The sequence below is a fragment of the Botrytis cinerea genome, chromosome 12 (genome assembly GCF_000143535.2).
Source record: "Botrytis cinerea B05.10 chromosome 12, complete sequence".
In the NCBI taxonomy this organism is placed as follows: domain Eukaryota; kingdom Fungi; phylum Ascomycota; class Leotiomycetes; order Helotiales; family Sclerotiniaceae; genus Botrytis; species Botrytis cinerea.
In genome coordinates, this window is record NC_037321.1 from 1,532,880 (window position 1) to 1,551,221 (window position 18,342).

At 45.4% G+C, this 18,342-nt stretch overlaps 5 protein-coding genes across 5 annotated transcripts; 3 read left to right on the plus strand and 2 right to left on the minus strand.

Annotated features, from left to right (window-relative positions):
* Nucleotides 1-596: 596 nt before the first annotated feature.
* Nucleotides 597-6,913, minus strand: BCIN_12g04510 (hypothetical protein). The gene is made up of 4 exons (XM_024696453.1): nt 6,864-6,913; nt 3,105-6,806; nt 1,658-3,021; nt 597-1,574 (listed from the first exon to the last, which is right to left on the minus strand). The coding sequence occupies exons 2-4, from the start codon at nt 5,800-5,802 to the stop codon at nt 1,197-1,199; spliced, it is 4,440 nt and encodes a 1,479-aa protein (XP_024552263.1). The 5' UTR covers nt 5,803-6,806; nt 6,864-6,913; the 3' UTR covers nt 597-1,196.
* Nucleotides 6,914-8,331: 1,418 nt separating this feature from the next.
* BCIN_12g04520 (hypothetical protein) lies at nt 8,332-10,222 on the plus strand. The gene has a single exon (XM_001545246.2). The coding sequence runs from the start codon at nt 8,753-8,755 to the stop codon at nt 10,040-10,042; it is 1,290 nt and encodes a 429-aa protein (XP_001545296.2). The 5' UTR covers nt 8,332-8,752; the 3' UTR covers nt 10,043-10,222.
* Nucleotides 10,223-10,301: 79 nt separating this feature from the next.
* Nucleotides 10,302-12,083, minus strand: BCIN_12g04530 (hypothetical protein). Its single transcript, XM_001553886.2, has 5 exons — nt 11,676-12,083; nt 11,396-11,624; nt 11,081-11,322; nt 10,770-10,978; nt 10,302-10,716 (listed from the first exon to the last, which is right to left on the minus strand). Exons 1-5 carry the CDS (start codon nt 11,967-11,969, stop codon nt 10,377-10,379), a joined length of 1,314 nt encoding a protein of 437 aa, XP_001553936.2. The 5' UTR covers nt 11,970-12,083; the 3' UTR covers nt 10,302-10,376.
* Nucleotides 12,084-12,720: 637 nt separating this feature from the next.
* Nucleotides 12,721-13,854, plus strand: BCIN_12g04540 (hypothetical protein). Its single transcript, XM_001553885.2, has 2 exons — nt 12,721-13,462; nt 13,516-13,854. The coding sequence occupies exons 1-2, from the start codon at nt 12,871-12,873 to the stop codon at nt 13,788-13,790; spliced, it is 867 nt and encodes a 288-aa protein (XP_001553935.2). The 5' UTR covers nt 12,721-12,870; the 3' UTR covers nt 13,791-13,854.
* A 2,041-nt stretch (nt 13,855-15,895) lies between these two features.
* BCIN_12g04550 (hypothetical protein) lies at nt 15,896-18,278 on the plus strand. The gene is made up of 2 exons (XM_024696454.1): nt 15,896-15,994; nt 16,041-18,278. Exon 2 carries the CDS (start codon nt 16,478-16,480, stop codon nt 17,843-17,845), a length of 1,368 nt encoding a protein of 455 aa, XP_024552264.1. The 5' UTR covers nt 15,896-15,994; nt 16,041-16,477; the 3' UTR covers nt 17,846-18,278.
* Nucleotides 18,279-18,342: the final 64 nt, after the last annotated feature.

Here is an 18,342-nt window from a genome sequence, read left to right on the forward strand (position 1 = left end):
TTGAAGAACAAGAAGAACAAGAAGAACAAGAAGAAGAAAAATCGAGATCTTTTTACATCTTGCAGGATGTTTACTTATATAGATAGGTCTACTTACTCATACATAGATACGTGGTAGTTCCCTTTCGGATCCCCACGTCTCGCGGCTTGTCTCGAGCTTGGAAAGTTCGAGCCGACGCGGGAAGGGCGTATTCAAGTGTAGTTCGAGAGCTAAAGCTAGAACTAGGGATGCTCGATATAAGTATATACGCACTGGACTACGTACGGGGATAGATGTATATGTATTATGTAGTCGGGCATGGATGGAGATGGAGGTAAGATAGGTATATGGCTCTATAGCAGCAATATCCTCGATTGCAATGAATGAATGGATGGATATGAGCTCTATTACCTACCCTCCGAAGAGGACTCTGGAATATTTCTATCTGTAATTCTAATCCCATTTGGATTGAAGGTTATTATGTACGTATATAAAATGCTCTGCGGTGGAAAGATCATGTATGTATGGTAGGGTTTGATTTAACAAAAACAATTAGATTCCAAAACTCCAACCATTCATTCGACCTCCTTTCTCCCATTTCAAGAACCTATCAAGATTGAACAATGATTATTTCAACTGAAAAGAACACAAATTCGTCTCTTAAGATACCTGGAAAAACATTCACATTCATCTCTCTTCAAAAAGAACCCCCATTTCTAGTGTTTAATTCTTAATTAAGTATGTATGTAGGATTCGAAAAGACTAAGCAAGTGGCGAGTATCTCAAATAACCTCTTCTACATCTTTCTCTTCCTCACCATCGTATTTACTCTGATTCTGACCTTCATGTCCTGTCTTGATTCTCATATAATCATTCATATATGCTCATACATTCCCTTTCCTTTCCATCGTCCAACGCGATATGCAAAAGGGTATTTATTATAAACCAAGTCCTTCGATCGCTGTGCACCACGCAATGCAAAGTAAAGCTAAAAAGATTCCCCCTCTCCCATATATGCTCATAAAAGTGGCGTATCATGCGTTTATTGTACGTCGCGTTTCGTTTCCTTGCGTTATATTGCTCGGTTTCTTCATCCTCTGATTTCTCGGTCTCTTTACCCGTTTATTCTTTTGTTCGTTTCCATAATGCGTCTCCTTCTTATCTCATAAGATGAGTGTCTCCTTTTGAGATTTCTTTCTGTTTCAGTTCAATCCCTCCTAGTCGTAGTCTTTTCCCTTTCCTTTCTCCTCCTTCGGCCCCCCTTTCTCAGCCCCAAACCTAACAAGAACCCCCTCAATAACCGGTACCAACTCCGTAATCCTAAAAGGTTTCGTCATAACCTCATCCATGCCAGCTTCCAGCGCTTGTTGAATCTGCTCTGCTCTCGCATTGGCAGTCACTGCCACCACAGGCACATGTCCTTTCAGTTGACCATTATTTTCCATTTTGCGTATCTCCCGGGCGCAAGTGAGACCGTCCATTACGGGCATTTCTATGTCGAGGAGAATGAGGGTGAGAGGAATGGGAGATTTTTGTAATCGTGATTCTTGATGTAGTTTTGAAGGTTCTTGGGTTTGGTTTGGAACGCTGGTATTCTGTGTACTGAGTGTTAGCATAAATTTCATTGGGGGGTCGGGGGGGATGACAAAAAAAGAAACGTAGAAAGGGAACATTTTACCTTCTTTGACACAACAGCATTCAAATGGTGCACCTCCTCACTCATCCAATTCGTCTTACTCATAAACTCAATGGCTTCTTTTCCGTGATTTGCTACGTGAACTGTACATCCCAACCGCTTCATTTGTGCAGCCAAGACCTTCTGATTAACTAGATTGTCCTCCACAATCAATACACTCCATGAACCAGGCCTGAGAAAATCCGGAGCCTTATTCGTTTTCAACTTCTGACCTTCCTCCTCCTCGAATCCAAATGAGTTGCGATTGGTAGGTAATCTTCCCTTCTCCTTCAGATCCAGGAGCTTATTCAACATGTTTTCCTCGTGGTCCTTGATACTTTTCGGAACGTTTGTCGCAAGTCGCCCATTGGCTTCTAGATCGGAATTCATCTGCGATTCAACATCCAGAGTTTTGGCCCTTACTAGTGCACGGCGGCATTTAATGTAGAAAGCGAAAGTACTCCCAACCCCAAACTCTGATGCCACGCCGATTTCTCCACCTTGCAATTCGGTAAGTTGACGTGAGATAAATAGTCCAAGACCAGATCCTCCATAATGCACATGAGTTCGCGGCGATGCTTGAGAGAAACGTGTAAACAAATTCCTCTTCTCGGCAGGTGTTAATCCACAACCAGTATCTTTTATCTCGAATCGAAGATATATGGTTTGACCTCTCCCCCATTCCTCGCTTTCAGTAATATTAGCTTTCGAAAACCTGGTAGGAGATGGGAAGTATTCGAAATTGGCCAGTGACTCTAATAAAGGCGGTTCCAAGGAGGCACTTAAGGAAACATGGATTTCTCGCGTCTTCTCGTCCTTGGTGAATTTGATAGCATTTGTCATGAGATTAATCAATACTTGAGTCAATCTACTCGAGTCAAGCATGACACTGTCAACTTTCAACTCTTGAAGAGACTTTTTGATGTCTAAGTTGAGAGATATATTATTCATTTGACATTCTCCGGCAAACATCCTCAGTCCTAGCTTTACCACCTCTACAGGTTTAGTAGAGACAGGTGTAATTGTAAGCAGATTTGAATCTAATTTGGAAATCATCAAAACGTCATCAACAATTGATTTTTGATGTTGAGCACAAAGTTGAATTGTTTCGGCGGCATCTATACCGTCTTTCAAAATATTCGCGAGTTGACAATCGCGCTCCTCTAGGTCCTTATTTGCTGCTCTGTATTGTTTCAAAGATGATGAGATACCATCTGCACATTGAACGATAGCGCTGAGTGGATTGCGCATTTCATGACTTGTTATGTCAATAAATGAATTTTGCTGGCGTCTTGTTTCTTCGTAATCTTTCAGCCTTCTGTCTTGAATCTCTTCGGCCCATTTAATCCTGGAAATGTCTGTTGAGCCTATGTTGTGTCAGTAAAAACCAGTTGTAAAGTCATGGATTTAGTTTTCGCTAGGGAAGCAAAAAGTCCTATTTCAAACTTACAGCCCATCACACTCTTTAACTTCCCGTTCTCGTCTTTCTCTCCAGAGAATGTAGCCAAAACCCAGCGCTGTATAGTCAATGTACTCCCGGCTATGTCCCCTATCCATGGTTGCTCCATACGTGTTTCTGTCACGAATGGAGTGGCTCTCTCTACCAACGCTAACCATTGCGATCTAAATTTCGGTCGGTCCATCTCATGTATTGCATTCATCCATGAGAAGGGAATTTGCGAAAAGGTTTCGTTTTTTGCGAGACCAGAAATATGAAACCATTGCTCATTCGCGTAGGTCAGTCTGCCTTCTGGATCGAGAATAGCTAGGCCACCAGGAGCAAGGTCACTGAATCTTCTGAAGTTCCGCTCGATTTCGTTAGCCTGATTTGTGCGAAGTAAAAGTTGTTCGGAGAGCTCTGCACGATCTTCCATTTCTTTAGCGAATCTTTTTTGGAACGTGATATCGGTGCAGTATCCCATAATGCTCTTGATGCTTCCATCCGAAGAGAATTCATGCTGATAACTCGCCAGAATCCAATTATCAAACTTATCGCCAGTGACAGGATCATACCATGGCTTGACGAGCTGGAGCTCACCAGACCACGGCTTATTACGAATCGTGAGTTTCTCCCAACCCTTCATCATAGTCGGAATGCTAGACGGAGCAATTGTATTCATCCAAGACATTTTAGAAGCCGTATCGCGAGGCAAGTTCGTAATCTCGTAATAACGATCGTTGGCTTCGAGCAATGTACCATCACTGTCAACTGAAAATAAAGCAACAGGCGAGACTTCGGCGATACGTTGCAATCTTCCTTTCTGAAAAGCTAACTCTTCAGAGAGTTTCATGCGCTCAGCAGCGGCGATTTCTGCAGCATCGGTACCACGTCGGATTTCGTCCTGGAAAAGTGTGACTGAGGCTAGGGAATTTGCCAATTGTCTGTTCAAGATTTTGACGAAAGAGTCGTAATCGGCATCATACGGTCTCCTGGGATTCACACCAATAACTAGAAAGCCCAAAGTATTTTCAGCATTAGTTGGTCTCAATGGCAATACCACAGCCTCTCGTGACGGCTCACCAAACCCTCTCCAATTATATCCTCGTGTCAGGCCGACTGGAAGCATGCTATCCGAAAGTGACAACAATGTTGGTTGGCGTGTTTTCATGGCCTCTCTCAAGGCTGGCACATATCCTCCCAGATGTCTTTTTAGGTCGAGTCTGCTTTGAGCGCTTACATGCCCTTTTGGAACACCCAAAGAGCCTTCTAAAATAACAGACTTGATACTCGTAGAACTATCAGAAGAAATCGAACCTCTCGATGATGTTGCATCATTCTCAATGTCATCAAGGACCGAGTAGAGCAAAACAAATGGGAAGTCGTATTCGTTCTCGGCAAGACCGCCAAGCATTAACTGCCAAAAATCCGGCACAGATTGAGCAAGAGCTGTTTCCTCGCCGACTTTCAAAAGCGTTCTCATCCTTCGATTGCTCACTACCTTTTGCGTCGTCTCGAAAGGTGCGTTGTAAACGCCTAGGAGCTCAGGGCTAGGGCCGGATTTCCAGATGGGTGTCAAACTCCAGGAGTAAAAAGTTTCCTCGACAAATCCTTGACGCTCTAGGGGTAACATTTGATCCGTCATGGCGATTCCTCTCCCTGTCCGTCTGCATTCATTGAAGATTTCGCCAACCTCTTCCCAAATCTCTGCGAAAGGACCTCGAGCGCCTGTCCCCATTAAACGCGGATGCTTCTGGCCAGCCACATTCTCCGCGTAAGTTTGATTGTACAATACGGTCAACTCTTCGCCCCAGAAAATAGCAGCGGGGTGGGGGTTTGCTATCACCATGTTCACGATCTGGCGGAATTCGGGCGACCAGCTATTCATAGGTCCTAAAGGTGTCGAAGACCAGTCCACACTTCGAGTGAAGACGATGTGATCAGAGAGATACCCTTCGGGTCGCTCGACTGTCCAGTCTGCAACTGGAGACTCGGTGAGCCAATCTGAAGATGGTGCCCCGACCATTTCACTCATAATGACATCTTCGTTCTGATTTTGTGCGCCACTTGCCGGACTGTTTAAATTTGACACTTGGACATCTTTCAAGGCTGCAATTGTCTTGTCGGAGAAGGTGGTGCTTAAAGTCCCCCTTTGGCTGTGAGGATAATTACTAAATATAAGATCTCTCAACTCAACATCGATTTTGTTACCACAAATTAAAACCCATCTCTTCCGGATTGTGAATCCAGACCAGAGGAATCCATTGTATGAAAATGATTGGCCTGGGTAATCTTCACTGGTTTGCTTCTGGACGAAGTCCTTGATTAGAGATCTGAAGGTTGTAGAGGCAGGTCCTCCAGAATGAAGTACTGGAGAAGTCTGTCCTTCAGAGCTTGGAGATATGGTACTCGTGAGAAGAACATTGGATTGGAAAGTTTTGTTCATGTATACCGGATCCAAATTGTCTCCGATGGCATTGTGGCGCAAGAGATCAAATATCAGGGTGGGTTTAGGGTCGAAATTCAGAAAGTCTGTAAGTCCTATTGTATCGAGTTCTTCATATTCTCCTGGGGTATCAGATTCAGAATCGGGTAGATCGTCATCATTGGCGCTTGATTGATAATATTCGGCGTCTCGTAAAGGCGACTGTGTGTGGGTTGGTGAATCAGACAGCATAAGTTTTTGGGCCTTCCTTGACCTGGGTGACATCGAATGTTTATGTATTATTCAGAAATTCCGCATGTCCATTAGCACAAAGGTGTTGAAGAGTCACTCCCTTTGCCGATGCCCAATGTAAAACCGACAGGGAAGTATTTCGGCAGTGTGTCTTTGTGGGTGTTGTTCGTTTTGAGATAAAACTGCTAGGATCTTAACATATTGGTGGGCAGTCGGTTGGGTAGAGGTTTCGGTGGAGAGGTAGTATAAGTTATGTATGGGAGATCTTTGAAGCGAAGAGTGAATGTGGGTGGTTGGTGGATGTAATGAGTGAGTATCGATGAGGAGTGATATACTGTTCTTGATTGTTCCTAGAATCTGTTTCAATAGGGTTTGGATATGTCAAATGGAATAAAAGAGAGACGATAGGAACAACGGTGGTTTCTGAGGCGGCGTATAGTCAGAATCAACAGTACGAAGCGAAGTGTGTGGCAGCCAAATGAATGATTGATTTAGATGATAACCCTTAGGCGAAGAGGGATTGTAATTATTTTGAAGCTATAACTTCAGTTCGATGTGAAGAGATGATGCATTCGAACATTGAATGAATGGAGGGATGGATAGACGAATGGATAGACGAATGGATGGATGGGCATGTATGTATGTATGTATGTGTGTGTGTGTGTGTATGTGTGTATGTGTGTGTGTATGGAATGGATGTATGGATGTATGGATGTATGGATGACTGAATGAATGAGGTTGAAGGCTACTCAAACCCTTTCTCTGCTGTTGGAATTGTTTCGATCCTCTTTTTGCTAACATTAGGATGTTCCTCTTCTTTTCCTCTTTTCCTCTTTTCCTCTTCCCCTCTTTTCCTCTTTTCTCTCTTTTCTCTCTACAAGTGGGCAAGAATGGATATTATTGATCACGACAGAATTTCCCGATTAACAACCGCATGCTGAATTTTAAAACCCCTCCCCTCCCCTTGAGAAACGGGTAGAAAAATGGAAAGAAAAACCCTGGAGGGAAAGTTCCATAAGGGTGAATTTAGCGGCTACCTTGATGTTTCGATCAATCTAGACCCTTTAAAGTGCTACGTTAGGTGATCAACTTACAGAACCGAGAGAATTTGACTGTGCCACAACGGCATAAAAATTGGGCTGTCAGATGTGAAAGGAATTTTAGGATCCGAGAAACCGAGTGAGTATGTATATTTCGAAAGTAGAAGAAAAGGAGGCATGCGATAGATAGTAATTAGCATGTATCAAAGCGAGGACCCTACTCGAGTTGCTAACACATTAACCAGCAACCGAAGCAACAACCCCTTCATCAACACTTCCAATTCTTCTGCGAGTCCAGAGCCTACCGAGCATGGAAAATTCTACATTGGCTACGATGTCTAGTGTGTCTAGTGCAAGGAACATGCTAGAATCTATATCCGACCGATATTGACCGAGGCTTTCCCCAAGAGAAAGAAAAATCTATCAATGTGATGGATGGGCATTCGTGCTCAACGCGAGGACAACACGTTATTCCTTTAATTTGAGATGCAACGCCACAGTAATACGATCCCATCCAATATCCAAACTTCAATCAGCAATGGATTGTCTGAACTGCCGGCGTTGGAGCGGCGTAGCCCTAAGACGCTAACAATTACATATTGAGTGCCTACACAAGGGCCAAAAAGCATAATCTGATTTGATTTTGGATTTTAGTTTGGATGTTTGATATATATTATCTATCTTTTCAATTACTCTACCGAGCTTTAGCATGTGATCTGATCGATCTCTGGTTCCTATGCTCATCCTATATTCAAGCCATGAGACGCTATTGAATAAGGATCAGGTCATAATTGCATTTTTGGCTTCAGAATTAGTGTAACGGTCTATTCAACGCTGTTCAGGCACATGCACTGCGCACTATCTATTTATGAGGGTGGCAGGTGCCGCCCAAGCTACCTAGCAGCTAGCTAGATATCTGGGTACGTGCAGGAGAAAAAAAGCTAGGGGTGTTTAGCTGCACCGCAATGTCTATCTATTAGTCCACTAGTCTTCCTGGTGAATGATGGGGCTCGTATCCAGATACCTAACATCTAGAAGTCAAGAGGATCAGGTTGCTGGGATGATTTTCTTTCCCAATTCAAATGACAGGACTGCGTTCCTATTCCTATTCCTGTTCCGAGCACTGGAAGTTTCCGTTGGAATATAATCTTCGCGGTTTCGGGGGTTTTTTCCTTCTTCGTAGTCTTTTTCTCCAGATTGCATAAGGAGTGAAAACGGCCGTGTGGTCCCATACGTGCCGATCTATGACTTGGCATTTCTTATCGATGAAGGGATTTCTTATCCGTTCATCAGCGCTTGATGCGGTTATGTTTGCTCTCGTTGGTGGGTGTACGGATTGAGGGGTAGTTAAAGAAAAGAACGTTGGGTTAGAAGGTGCTGTGCATCAGAAAAAAACTCCATCGTGATACCGGTTAATATCAATACATCAAGCCACGCCGCGCTAGTATCTTGAAGTAACTCCTTTTTTGACGATGAGGGATTAGGTGCTGAGAAGTTCATGATTGGTCTGGATAACTCCTCTGAGGGAATACCTTAATCTCGAGATGTGATTGGAGGGTACCGTTTCATGAAGATAGCTTTATCAGTTGACGACATGATCGTGAGCAACTCCCCATGCTACTTGCTGACTTTGCAACCCATAGATGGAGCAAGGCGTTTGAAAATACCACATTGGAATCCTTCAACAGTAGCAAGCCTCGAGCAAGTTTTGAGCGAGTCAAGCCAGTCAGCCATTGGAGAGAACTCATGCCATGAGCAATCTTCTGTTCAAATTGTTGACCCTTTTTAGGCAACCATAAGCACCTACATGTATGACCACGGCACAGCATGAGTCGTCTATAATATAAGTCCACTGAAGTCTGAAAAGAGCATTCTACTCTTTTACCCTTCCCTACCCCTCTCTCTTCCACTATCCTTCCCACACTTTATCACGCAGCACTGATATGGGAATTTGTCTCTCAAGGATATCACCAACGAACATCAAAACCTCAAACCCAATAACCCACAGTTCAGCCATGGATAACCAGACCAGGAACAGCCACTTTACCTTTGACTTTTCCACTCCTGCCATCGATCTAGGCTTGCAACTCCCCACTGCGCCTCCAACAAACATCCATCTCAAACCCACCCCTCCCCGCCTCCAACTTCTCTCTCCATTCTACTCCGGAATCCTCCCAGCCGAAATCCGCACCTTGATCTTCTCCTACGTTCTCACTCCTACTCCAATCCCAAACACAGCTTACGACCCCAACACCAATTACGCGCGCCCAGGCTTCACCTGCCGCACCCAACTACACCTTTCCCTCCTCCGAACATGTCGACGTATCTACCTCGAAACCTACCACCTCCCACCCACATCCATCCCCCACGTATTCTGGCACGCGCGACACCCCCCCTCTACTAAACCACCCCGCAGCGAACACTCCTATTTCCCACGTCTCCGCGATCACCAGCTCGCGCATCTCCGCTCTATCCATCTACACACCCAACTCTACTGGCTCCAAGATTTCCTGCGCCCCCTCACTTCCGCACAATATCTCCAAACCATCACGCATCTCAAACTCACCATCCGCCGCGGCGACTGGTGGTGGAACGAGCGAAACGAAGCTCTAGCCATCAATCCCTACCGCGGAGACGCCGACATCCACAGCATGCGCGGAGATATGGAGCGGTCGCGCCGCGGCGAAGCGCCCGCATGGCAAGCGGGGAAATGGGGCGCTTCGCTTGCGGGATTCCCGCAGCTCGCGGTGCTCGAGATGGAATTCGAGACCAGCGAGGAGAAGCGAGAGGAATTGAAAGTGATCGTGGAGTGGGCCCGGACGTGGGAATTCCCCATGGGAAAAAGAGGGGTGTTGAGTACGCGTAAACATACAAATGCGCGTGCTGGGGATGAAATGCAGCAAGGTGAGTTGGGGGATGTGAAGACGTGGGAGTGGAGAGGGAAGCCGGTTCATTGGAGCGACGTCTGTCCGTATTGTGTGGGGAATGCTTGTCTTCGAACGGAGCCTGCGAAAGGGGCGAATGGGGATAAGTGTCGGGAGAGAAAAAGTTTGATGGAGAACGGAGAAGGTCCGATGTTGGTTGTTATGGAGGTGAAATGGAAATTGAGAGGTCATCCGGTGGGAGAACAGAGTGGGTTGGTTGAAGGAGAGGGGGGTGAGGAGATAGTGGATTTGGATATGGATAGTGACGATGAAGATGAGATGGACTGGGGAGAGGAGGACGAGGATTAAATGATGAAAATAGGGGTAGTGGTGATAGTTGGAGTGAGTCTTCATAACCCTATCAATGTCCATGGAAGTCTCCTAGGATGAGTGTCTCTTTCAATGAACAGTAAGATAGGAATATCTCTGTAGGGAAGAGAGGCATGAGACATGGCTGAGATACTCCATCAAGAACAATGACGAGCGAGGAATACAACAGGTATTTGGCATTTTCCGCTAGATACATATCAATACAGTGTACATCCATAGCAAGCCAACATATCAAATTTGATTGAAACTTATATTTCTAATCCCAGACATAAATCGAAGCATTTAAACGTAACAATCATCTCCTTCACCACTATTAACATCCACTCCCCAGCATTCCCTCCACTCCGTCCTCTGCAACCATACTACACGTCCCCGTTGCATTCGCCGCCGTCACATTCTGCGCATACGCGACCATGAAATCCTCAAACTCAATTCCATAGCACGGATACACCTTGCTACAACTAACACTCGCAGTCCTAGTCCCCTTTGCGCCGGTCAAATAGCCCGTGAAGTTGCGGAACGTGATATCCGAGATGAGAAACTTGGAAGTGCCGGTGAAGGAGCCGTTGTTTCCGGAATCTTGGGAGATGCCGGCTGCGATGGCGGCGCCTTCGATGTGAAAGTTTTCGAAGAGAAGGGAGCTTACGTTGCCCCTGGGTTTGAATGTTAGTTTGAAAGGGGGAGAGGGAAGGGAGAGGAAACATACCAGCCGCCGCCGCGAGGGAGACCTGCGCTTTCGTAACCGCTTTGTGGAGCTTGGAAACCGATCCATGTTTTGATATATGCGGTGTTGTGCATGTCAAGATTGTAGGAGATGATATTGACATCTTTTACGGTAACATTTATGACGGATGAGTCTTCGATATATTGACCGAGGGAACCAATTGCTATTCCGTTGCCACCGTGGCATGTGACCTATTTGTCCAGATTAGTTGTGTTTTTGAGCTAGATTGTAGGGATAGAGGTAGGGAAGAGAGGATATAGATCGAATCAATCGATGAAGAGAGGGATAGGTACATTTTGAGCCCAAATGTTGTAAGATCTTGGTTTAATGGCAATGCAATCGTCACCTCCTTGATACCAGAAATTGGTCAATTTGATGTTGTTCGCGTCCATGGTATCAAATCCATCGGTGTTCTGGACCCAGTTCGTTCCATATGGTACGTTTACGGCGGTCGAGTTGGCGAGCATATCGTCGAACCACATATTAGTACCGTTCATGATGTTGATTGCCCAGAGAGGAGAATCCTTTATCGAGACTTGATTTCCAGAAAGTTTTGTTAGCTAGAGGGTCCTGCAAGGAAAGAGCGGAAGAGGAAAATGGTGACATACAATGCTCGACAAACACTTCACTAACGTTCCAGAAGACAAAAGGCATAGGTCGTCCTGGCTGCGTAACTGCTTTCTCGGCATTGTACCAAGCATTTCCATTACCATTGATACCACCAGTGCTTCTTCCATTAATATGAATACGATCTCCAGTGAAGACAACACCGGCAGCGTGGTTTTGGAATGCGACGGGATAGGAATTGTTTCGCCAATATGTGAGGTCATCCGATAGCTGTCCGATCGTTAGCACACTTTTTGTGAGTGGAAGATAGCCCAAACATACAGTCCAAATACCCTGCCAATCAATTGTTACATCGTAAATGATAGGGTTCAATCTCGTTGCGATCCAATATACTTTGTTCTTGGGAAATACGACGGTTCCGCCATGATTGCAATCTGAAAAGGCCTTGAGGATTTGAGGAGTGTCGTCTGTGTGGTTTCCGAGGGGGTGAACAGTGCAAGTCTTATGATTGTTACGGGGAGGGGCGGGAACAACATCAGAGCCCCTATGACTGTGTCCTTTCGCAGCTATGAGAGAGGAGAACAGTGCTATCGTTGAGGTAATTATGAGACGCATCTTGGGCGGGAGAAAGAGTCGAAGAATGATATGGAATCTCGCAATTCAGGAGCTTCAACGTGCAGACAATGTTTTACAATTGAAATGGAGAAAAAACCAAAACAAAGATTTCCCACAGCAGAAGGCCGAGCAAGCGTATACAGATGAAGACATATTGAGCATATATACAAACATGATCCGCATTGCCAATGGCAGTATCGATGACGGGGTGCTGCATTCATCCGTCAGATCCATCGCTCTCCGAAGCAAGACAATATAAGCAAGCTACCCAATTGGAGGTAAAATTCTTCTCGGGAACTTTAAATCATTCATCAGATTGCCACATAGAGAAGCTTTCCCCATGTTTTCCAGCTTGGAAGAGGGGTCCTGACGGTGATCGTCATCTGGGGTAAAAGAAATGTTCTTGCGGATTCGGGCAATGATGCACCGAGTGTGGGGTTTCTTGACTTTGGGTGATTCGGAGTCCATATGCGCAATGGGAACAACCATCACCGCTCATATGCAAATGCAATGGGGGTTTGGAAGTGTGAGATATTGAAGCTATTCCCAGATACGAGGAAATGGAAATGGTAGCTGGCCTGGACATTGGATCATTTCAATGCAGAGTCAGGTAGATAGATGATGGCACTGACATTGGTGCCGGTAGATGCTTTTGGTGGGATGTAATCCATCAATCACCCCACCATAAGCTTTGAATTGTTCAATTGCGCTTCAATCAATGCGTCATCCATCAACTTTCACAACGAACTAAGAGCTCACGGCCAAAATCTCGCCACTTGTTGAGTCCATAAAGCTACGATATAGACTCGTCGGGGGTTCATCTCAACCGTCAACGACTAGAAATAAATCATTCAAAATAGCTTCTAAAGCCTCTGCACGACTGCTGCGTCTCGCTCGCACAATGTCTACATCAACCACCACTCCAGCATCCATTGGTCCAGCTCCATGGCGTCCTCTGTTCCTCTCCCACCTCTCCAAGATGGATTCCCCGGAATTCGTCCTCTCATCATTACACCCAAGCAATGACAAGGACTCTCCCACTCCTTATCTTCCTCGAGCTCGTTACTGCATCTACAGAGGAATGTGGGCCGAGCTTCCAGAGAACAAACACAATGAAGCTCCTATGAACGATCGAGTTTACGAGAGTGACCTTCCAACCTTTACCACAGATGTGCGTATGGAGAAGATTCCTCAATTTTTTGCTAGCTCACAGGGTCACGGCGAGGTAGAACAGAGTCAGGGCAGTGGTGGCGGTGGACCTGTTGAAGCAGTTTTCTGGATAAAAGAAGTCATGACTCAATGGAGAGTGAAGGGAGAGGCTTATATCGTAGGGCAAGACATTGAAGGAAGTGGCCAAGAATCAAGCGGGACACGAACTGTAAAGACCAAGATTGGAGAGAGAATGAGAGTTGTAAAGGAAGATGGAAAAGAAGCGTGGAGTTGGGGAAAAGAGCTCACTGCCCATTTTGGCAATCTGAGCCCGGGCATGAGAGGTAAAGGAAACATAGAGATTGGATGACTATTGTGACTAACTATCAATCTACAGGTTCTTTCAAAAACCCCATACCTGGAACACCCGTTTCGCAACCACTCAGCGATCCAAATTGGAAATTGGGCCAAAAAGTCACTGATCTGAACGACGAAGCTTCCCGAAAGAATTTCAGGGTTGTGATTATCAAACCCGTCGAGATCGAACAACTTGACTTGAGTGTACCTGATAAAGCAAGGAGATGGAGATTCACTTACGTCGGTCCCGATGGCGATGCTGGAAAGGGAGGAGAGATTATTGGAGAATGGAAGAAGGAAGAGCTTTGGCCATAAATCCTCAGTTAGAGCTTCGGCAGATGTTAATACCGTGCGGAGCAACGCTGTAATAAAAATTTCAATCCAAGCCTTTCCTGCTTCTTTCTTCTTTCTTGTTCCTTAAAAATCTCCATGGAGATCACAACTATCCAGAACTTAGCTTCCTATGCTTGGTGGTTGGGTACGAAACACACCTCACAGAACAGCGGTAAGTTTGCCGCACACAATTTCAATGCTCGTAAACTTTCATGTTAACCGGGGTTTCCGGATTCCCTAACCAATTCCAGTTCATTTAAGTATCATTTTCCCACCATTTCCACCCATGTGCCAGACACTTCCGTCGCTTTCTCATAATCCATGCATCAGGAAAGGCGATGGCGGCCGTTTTCCTGCATAAAGCACGTGTGACAAGGAACGGCAAGAGGCAAACTAAAACCTGGTGTCTTCCCCTGCTGGCCCTGGCCCTGTCCTGGTCGAATGGGCTAAACAAAAACTAAAAGCCACGAGACGAGATGGTGACATTAATGCTTCTAGTCTAATTCTCGAAATGCCTCACCGTCTGAAAAGGAACCGGACCGGGTAGAATGTGTTCCCCGGGAGGGGTCAAGGCGTGAAAAGACGCCCTATATTGGCAGAGCCTTTTCCTCCGTGGATTTGAGAGTCTCTAATGGAGAAAACTTTTTAAATGTACTAGAGGGAGATGGATTTCAATACCTACTTCTCGACATGAGGCAGCTCGCTATCCTCTATCGTGTAGTGATATTTATTATACAGGTAGATCAATGTAACATTGTATTGCAGCTAAAGGAACATGCATCTTCACATCCCTAGGTGATTATGTAGTCAAAAACGTATGTGCCACGAACTCGTATGAAACCCCAAATAGTAGTGATGAGCTGGGGATTCTTCCGCAGTCAAATGGAGGGTTGTGATTTATTCTCCGCGTGAGATCTAACGAGGGGTTATTCGTAGGGAGGAATCTTGCAACGCATTAATGACGAGGGGGGGGTATAAGCAGAAGATGGAAAATGTATCAAGACCAAGTAGGTAGGTAGGTATACGATGACAACAAAGTTCCGAGGTAATTGAAACCCCCCCCCCCCCCAACAATTTTTTCAATCTATGGATGCAGCAAAAGACAAAGAGGGAAATGGAGGCTGGGAGGGGTTTGGTAAGGGTCTAAGATCTATCAGAGAGGTTTGACTTTGTATTTGAACATCTATTTCTCGAATAGGGAAATCTTTTCGTCCACATCAACACGGCAGGATCGTTTGGACTTCGCATAGCACGGTTGGCAGTTGCTCTGAAAAAAAAAGATGGTTGGTTGCAAGGACTGCGTACCTATCAGAATGCCAGAATCAGAGTGTCAATATTCGAAAAGCATATCCCTACAAGGAAACAATCTTCTTCATCCACACGCGGACACCGCAGCAGAAACCATCACAAACGATATCCGGTCGTCTGCACCTTCCCGAGGTGTAAGTGACATAGATGGTAATCTGGATCTGTCAGGTTTGCTATCAAGGTACCGACAGCTTGGTCGAAATGAAAAAGTGACACGATTTTCAAAGGGAATAACCGCTCGGTGAACTTCTTTTGCTCTGTTGTTGCATTGTATCAGGGCGTGTTATTACGTGTCCTGAGACTCTCGTTGATTTCCCATCTTCGTATTCCCAACGTGAAAGACACGAAATGGGATGTGCGTTCTGAAGACCTAGTGATCACGATTCCAAATGAAGCTTCAGGGAAGATGTTGTCTTGGAAGAGGTCTAACGGCTCGAGCCGTCGGGTTCTTCCAATTATACTTTCTCATGCCGTTTCTTCTTCTTTTTGCAGGAAGCATCTCCGTTTTGTTTCAATATTGTTTGCTAATTATGTGTATAAGATGGAAATGAAATTGGATGATTCGCTTATGGGTTTCTGACACTGACAATGAACTTGAATAATGAAGGGGGTCCACAGTCCACTATCCACCGATCCGAAAAAATCCCTGAATATCATTAGCTTTCGAATCCGACGTGCTAGGATTAGGTTTACGCCATTTCATTGAAGACGGCTTGTCACTTCCTCTGCCCTTGATTCCATTCATCTACACCCTACCACACATTTCAACATGCTCTTAAGGTCGGTCTGCATTGGTTTCCCTAAAAAGAAAGTAAAATAAAATTGAGCAAAAGAAAACATCACACAAGACCTTTTCCCTATCCTATGTAAGGTTACAAGTAAGTTGAACTATAGTTTCATGCAATAATATTCTTATAGATATAGGTCGGTATTCGCATCCTCTCAGAGTCGCCTGTTCAAACTTGCATGCAAGTAGTGTGAGCAGTTAGTCCGAGATACATATTGGATACTCCATACCTATATCCTTCATTTACAGATCACGCTCCTGGTTACTAAAGTCCTTCGGGTCTTGTAATCGAAGGACAGAGATCAGAATCCCTTTACTTCGGTCTCCTCTCCTATTTCCCACGCAAAGAGTCGCACGCATTGTCCAACTGTTTATTTACTTGTTCCCCATTATGACGCAGTGATGATGGTACTAGTATGATGTCCGTTGACTTCCTCAACTACCTCGAAGCTTTCAATCCTCGAATCAAGCAGAATATATTCTTTACCACAACCAATATACTTCGAATAATACTATCTACACCCATAACAATCTTACCAAATCATTTTTGAACTTACATTGATCCTAATTCATCATGACGACATTTTCGACATTGGATGCGTTGACGAGTCTAACCCAATCCATACCGGATTGGAACAAACGACTAGACGACTTAAATGGTCAAATAGCTCTACGACAAATCGAGCTTGCACGCTTGACAGATCACAAACCTGCACGCTCTGTGAAAAATAAAGGTTCCACCGAGTCACTACGACCCAAAGACGGCGAAGAAGCCCCCAACGAATTCGAAAAGCCCAAGCAAACTCCCACATCTCCCATCGGCTCCCCCAAACCAGCACAAAATGGCTTTTCCTCCGAAGCCCGACCCAATTCCCCATCCGTAGCTCGAGCCGCTGCTGCTGCAGCCCTCGAATACAACCAATCCCCCTCTCAGCCCGCTCCCCAATCGCCAGAGCCACTCACTCCCCGCGCATCTCCCAACGCGCTAACCCGGCAATCCTCACAACCTACACCCCCCACCGAACCCTTACCACGAGCCCCCGCCGTCCTTCGAAAACGCAAAACGGAATCCCTCGCATCGGGAAACTCACACGCCCCACGATACAGAACCAGATCCATGATCATAGTATACTACGACAGCGCGGTGCAGACCGCATTCGAAGAACTCGTCAAATTTGTGAGCGGCAATAGGAACGCGATGAGAAAGGGGAAAATGGCTGCTAAGATGGCCGAAATGAGACGAGCGGCTGAAATGGAAGCCGAGGAAGAAAGCGACGACGAATCCGAATCGGAGGCTTCAAAAGTATTGGGCAACGCGTTGCTCAAGCCTTCTTTACACCCTCAAGCGGGCTCGGACCGAACTTCCAATGGCACAACTGGAGATACTCGAGCGGGAGCAAAACTCAAATTCACATCGACGAGAAACATGGGTTCGACTCGCGATCGCGTGGCTATTGGAAATACGATGAATGTGCTACGAGGCTATCGTCGAGCCGGAGGGGGAATCGAAGGCGCCGGAGGAAACTCTCCCGATATCTTTGACGAGCTCGACAAGGGGCTCGAATGGTGCCAGGGACAGTGCGAGCACGCTGCTCACCAATTCCTGCGCGATGGGGAGTGCAGCACGGAGATTGAGAATATCAAGAGGAGACTGGGAGAAGTTGGGGAGATGGCCGAGAGGGAGGTTGAAAAGTTGCGGGCGGAGCAGGCGTTGGAATTGGAATTAGAATCGGAAAAGAAAAAAAAAAATCCGAATGCTGATTCGCTTGTTGATGGAAGGAAATCTATCCCGGTCCTAACTCCTGTCTCTCGTGGTCCGGTGGACTTGGAAGTGGATGATGCGATGGAAGTGGATGATGATGATGATGACGATGATGATGATAATGATGATTTTGATCCGAGGAAATTGATCTTTAAACGATCGGGAGATAGGATGCCTTGAACATTTGGACATGCATGTTGAGTTTCTCTAGAAACATTGGAGTTGTCTTTTTTATATTTTTATATTTTTTTATAAAAAGTTATAAAAATATATATATATATATATATAAAAACATATATTGAATGGAGTGAGATTCTTGGGGTCGGCGTAAGGATTGCTTGGTTGCTTGCTTCTTGCCGCATGGAATGTACGGCGTGAAAAAGTACGGAGGTGGGATTGCAAAGGTGCGGCATTTTCGACGGTGCGTAGCATGGATGGTTTACATCCAAGGCTTGGGATATAGTTTTCTGAGTTGGATGGATGGATCTGATGGATATGTGAATGGCTATCGTCATTCATTTGGATTGGCATTGGGGTGGAAAAGCGATGAGTCGTATACAGAAACAAGAATGGTGTTGAATATTTTTGGACGTAATCTAATATATCAATCTCATCAACTTAATCATATCATATCATATCACGGTTCACCTCATTTTATGGTGGAATTGGTTCTTGTG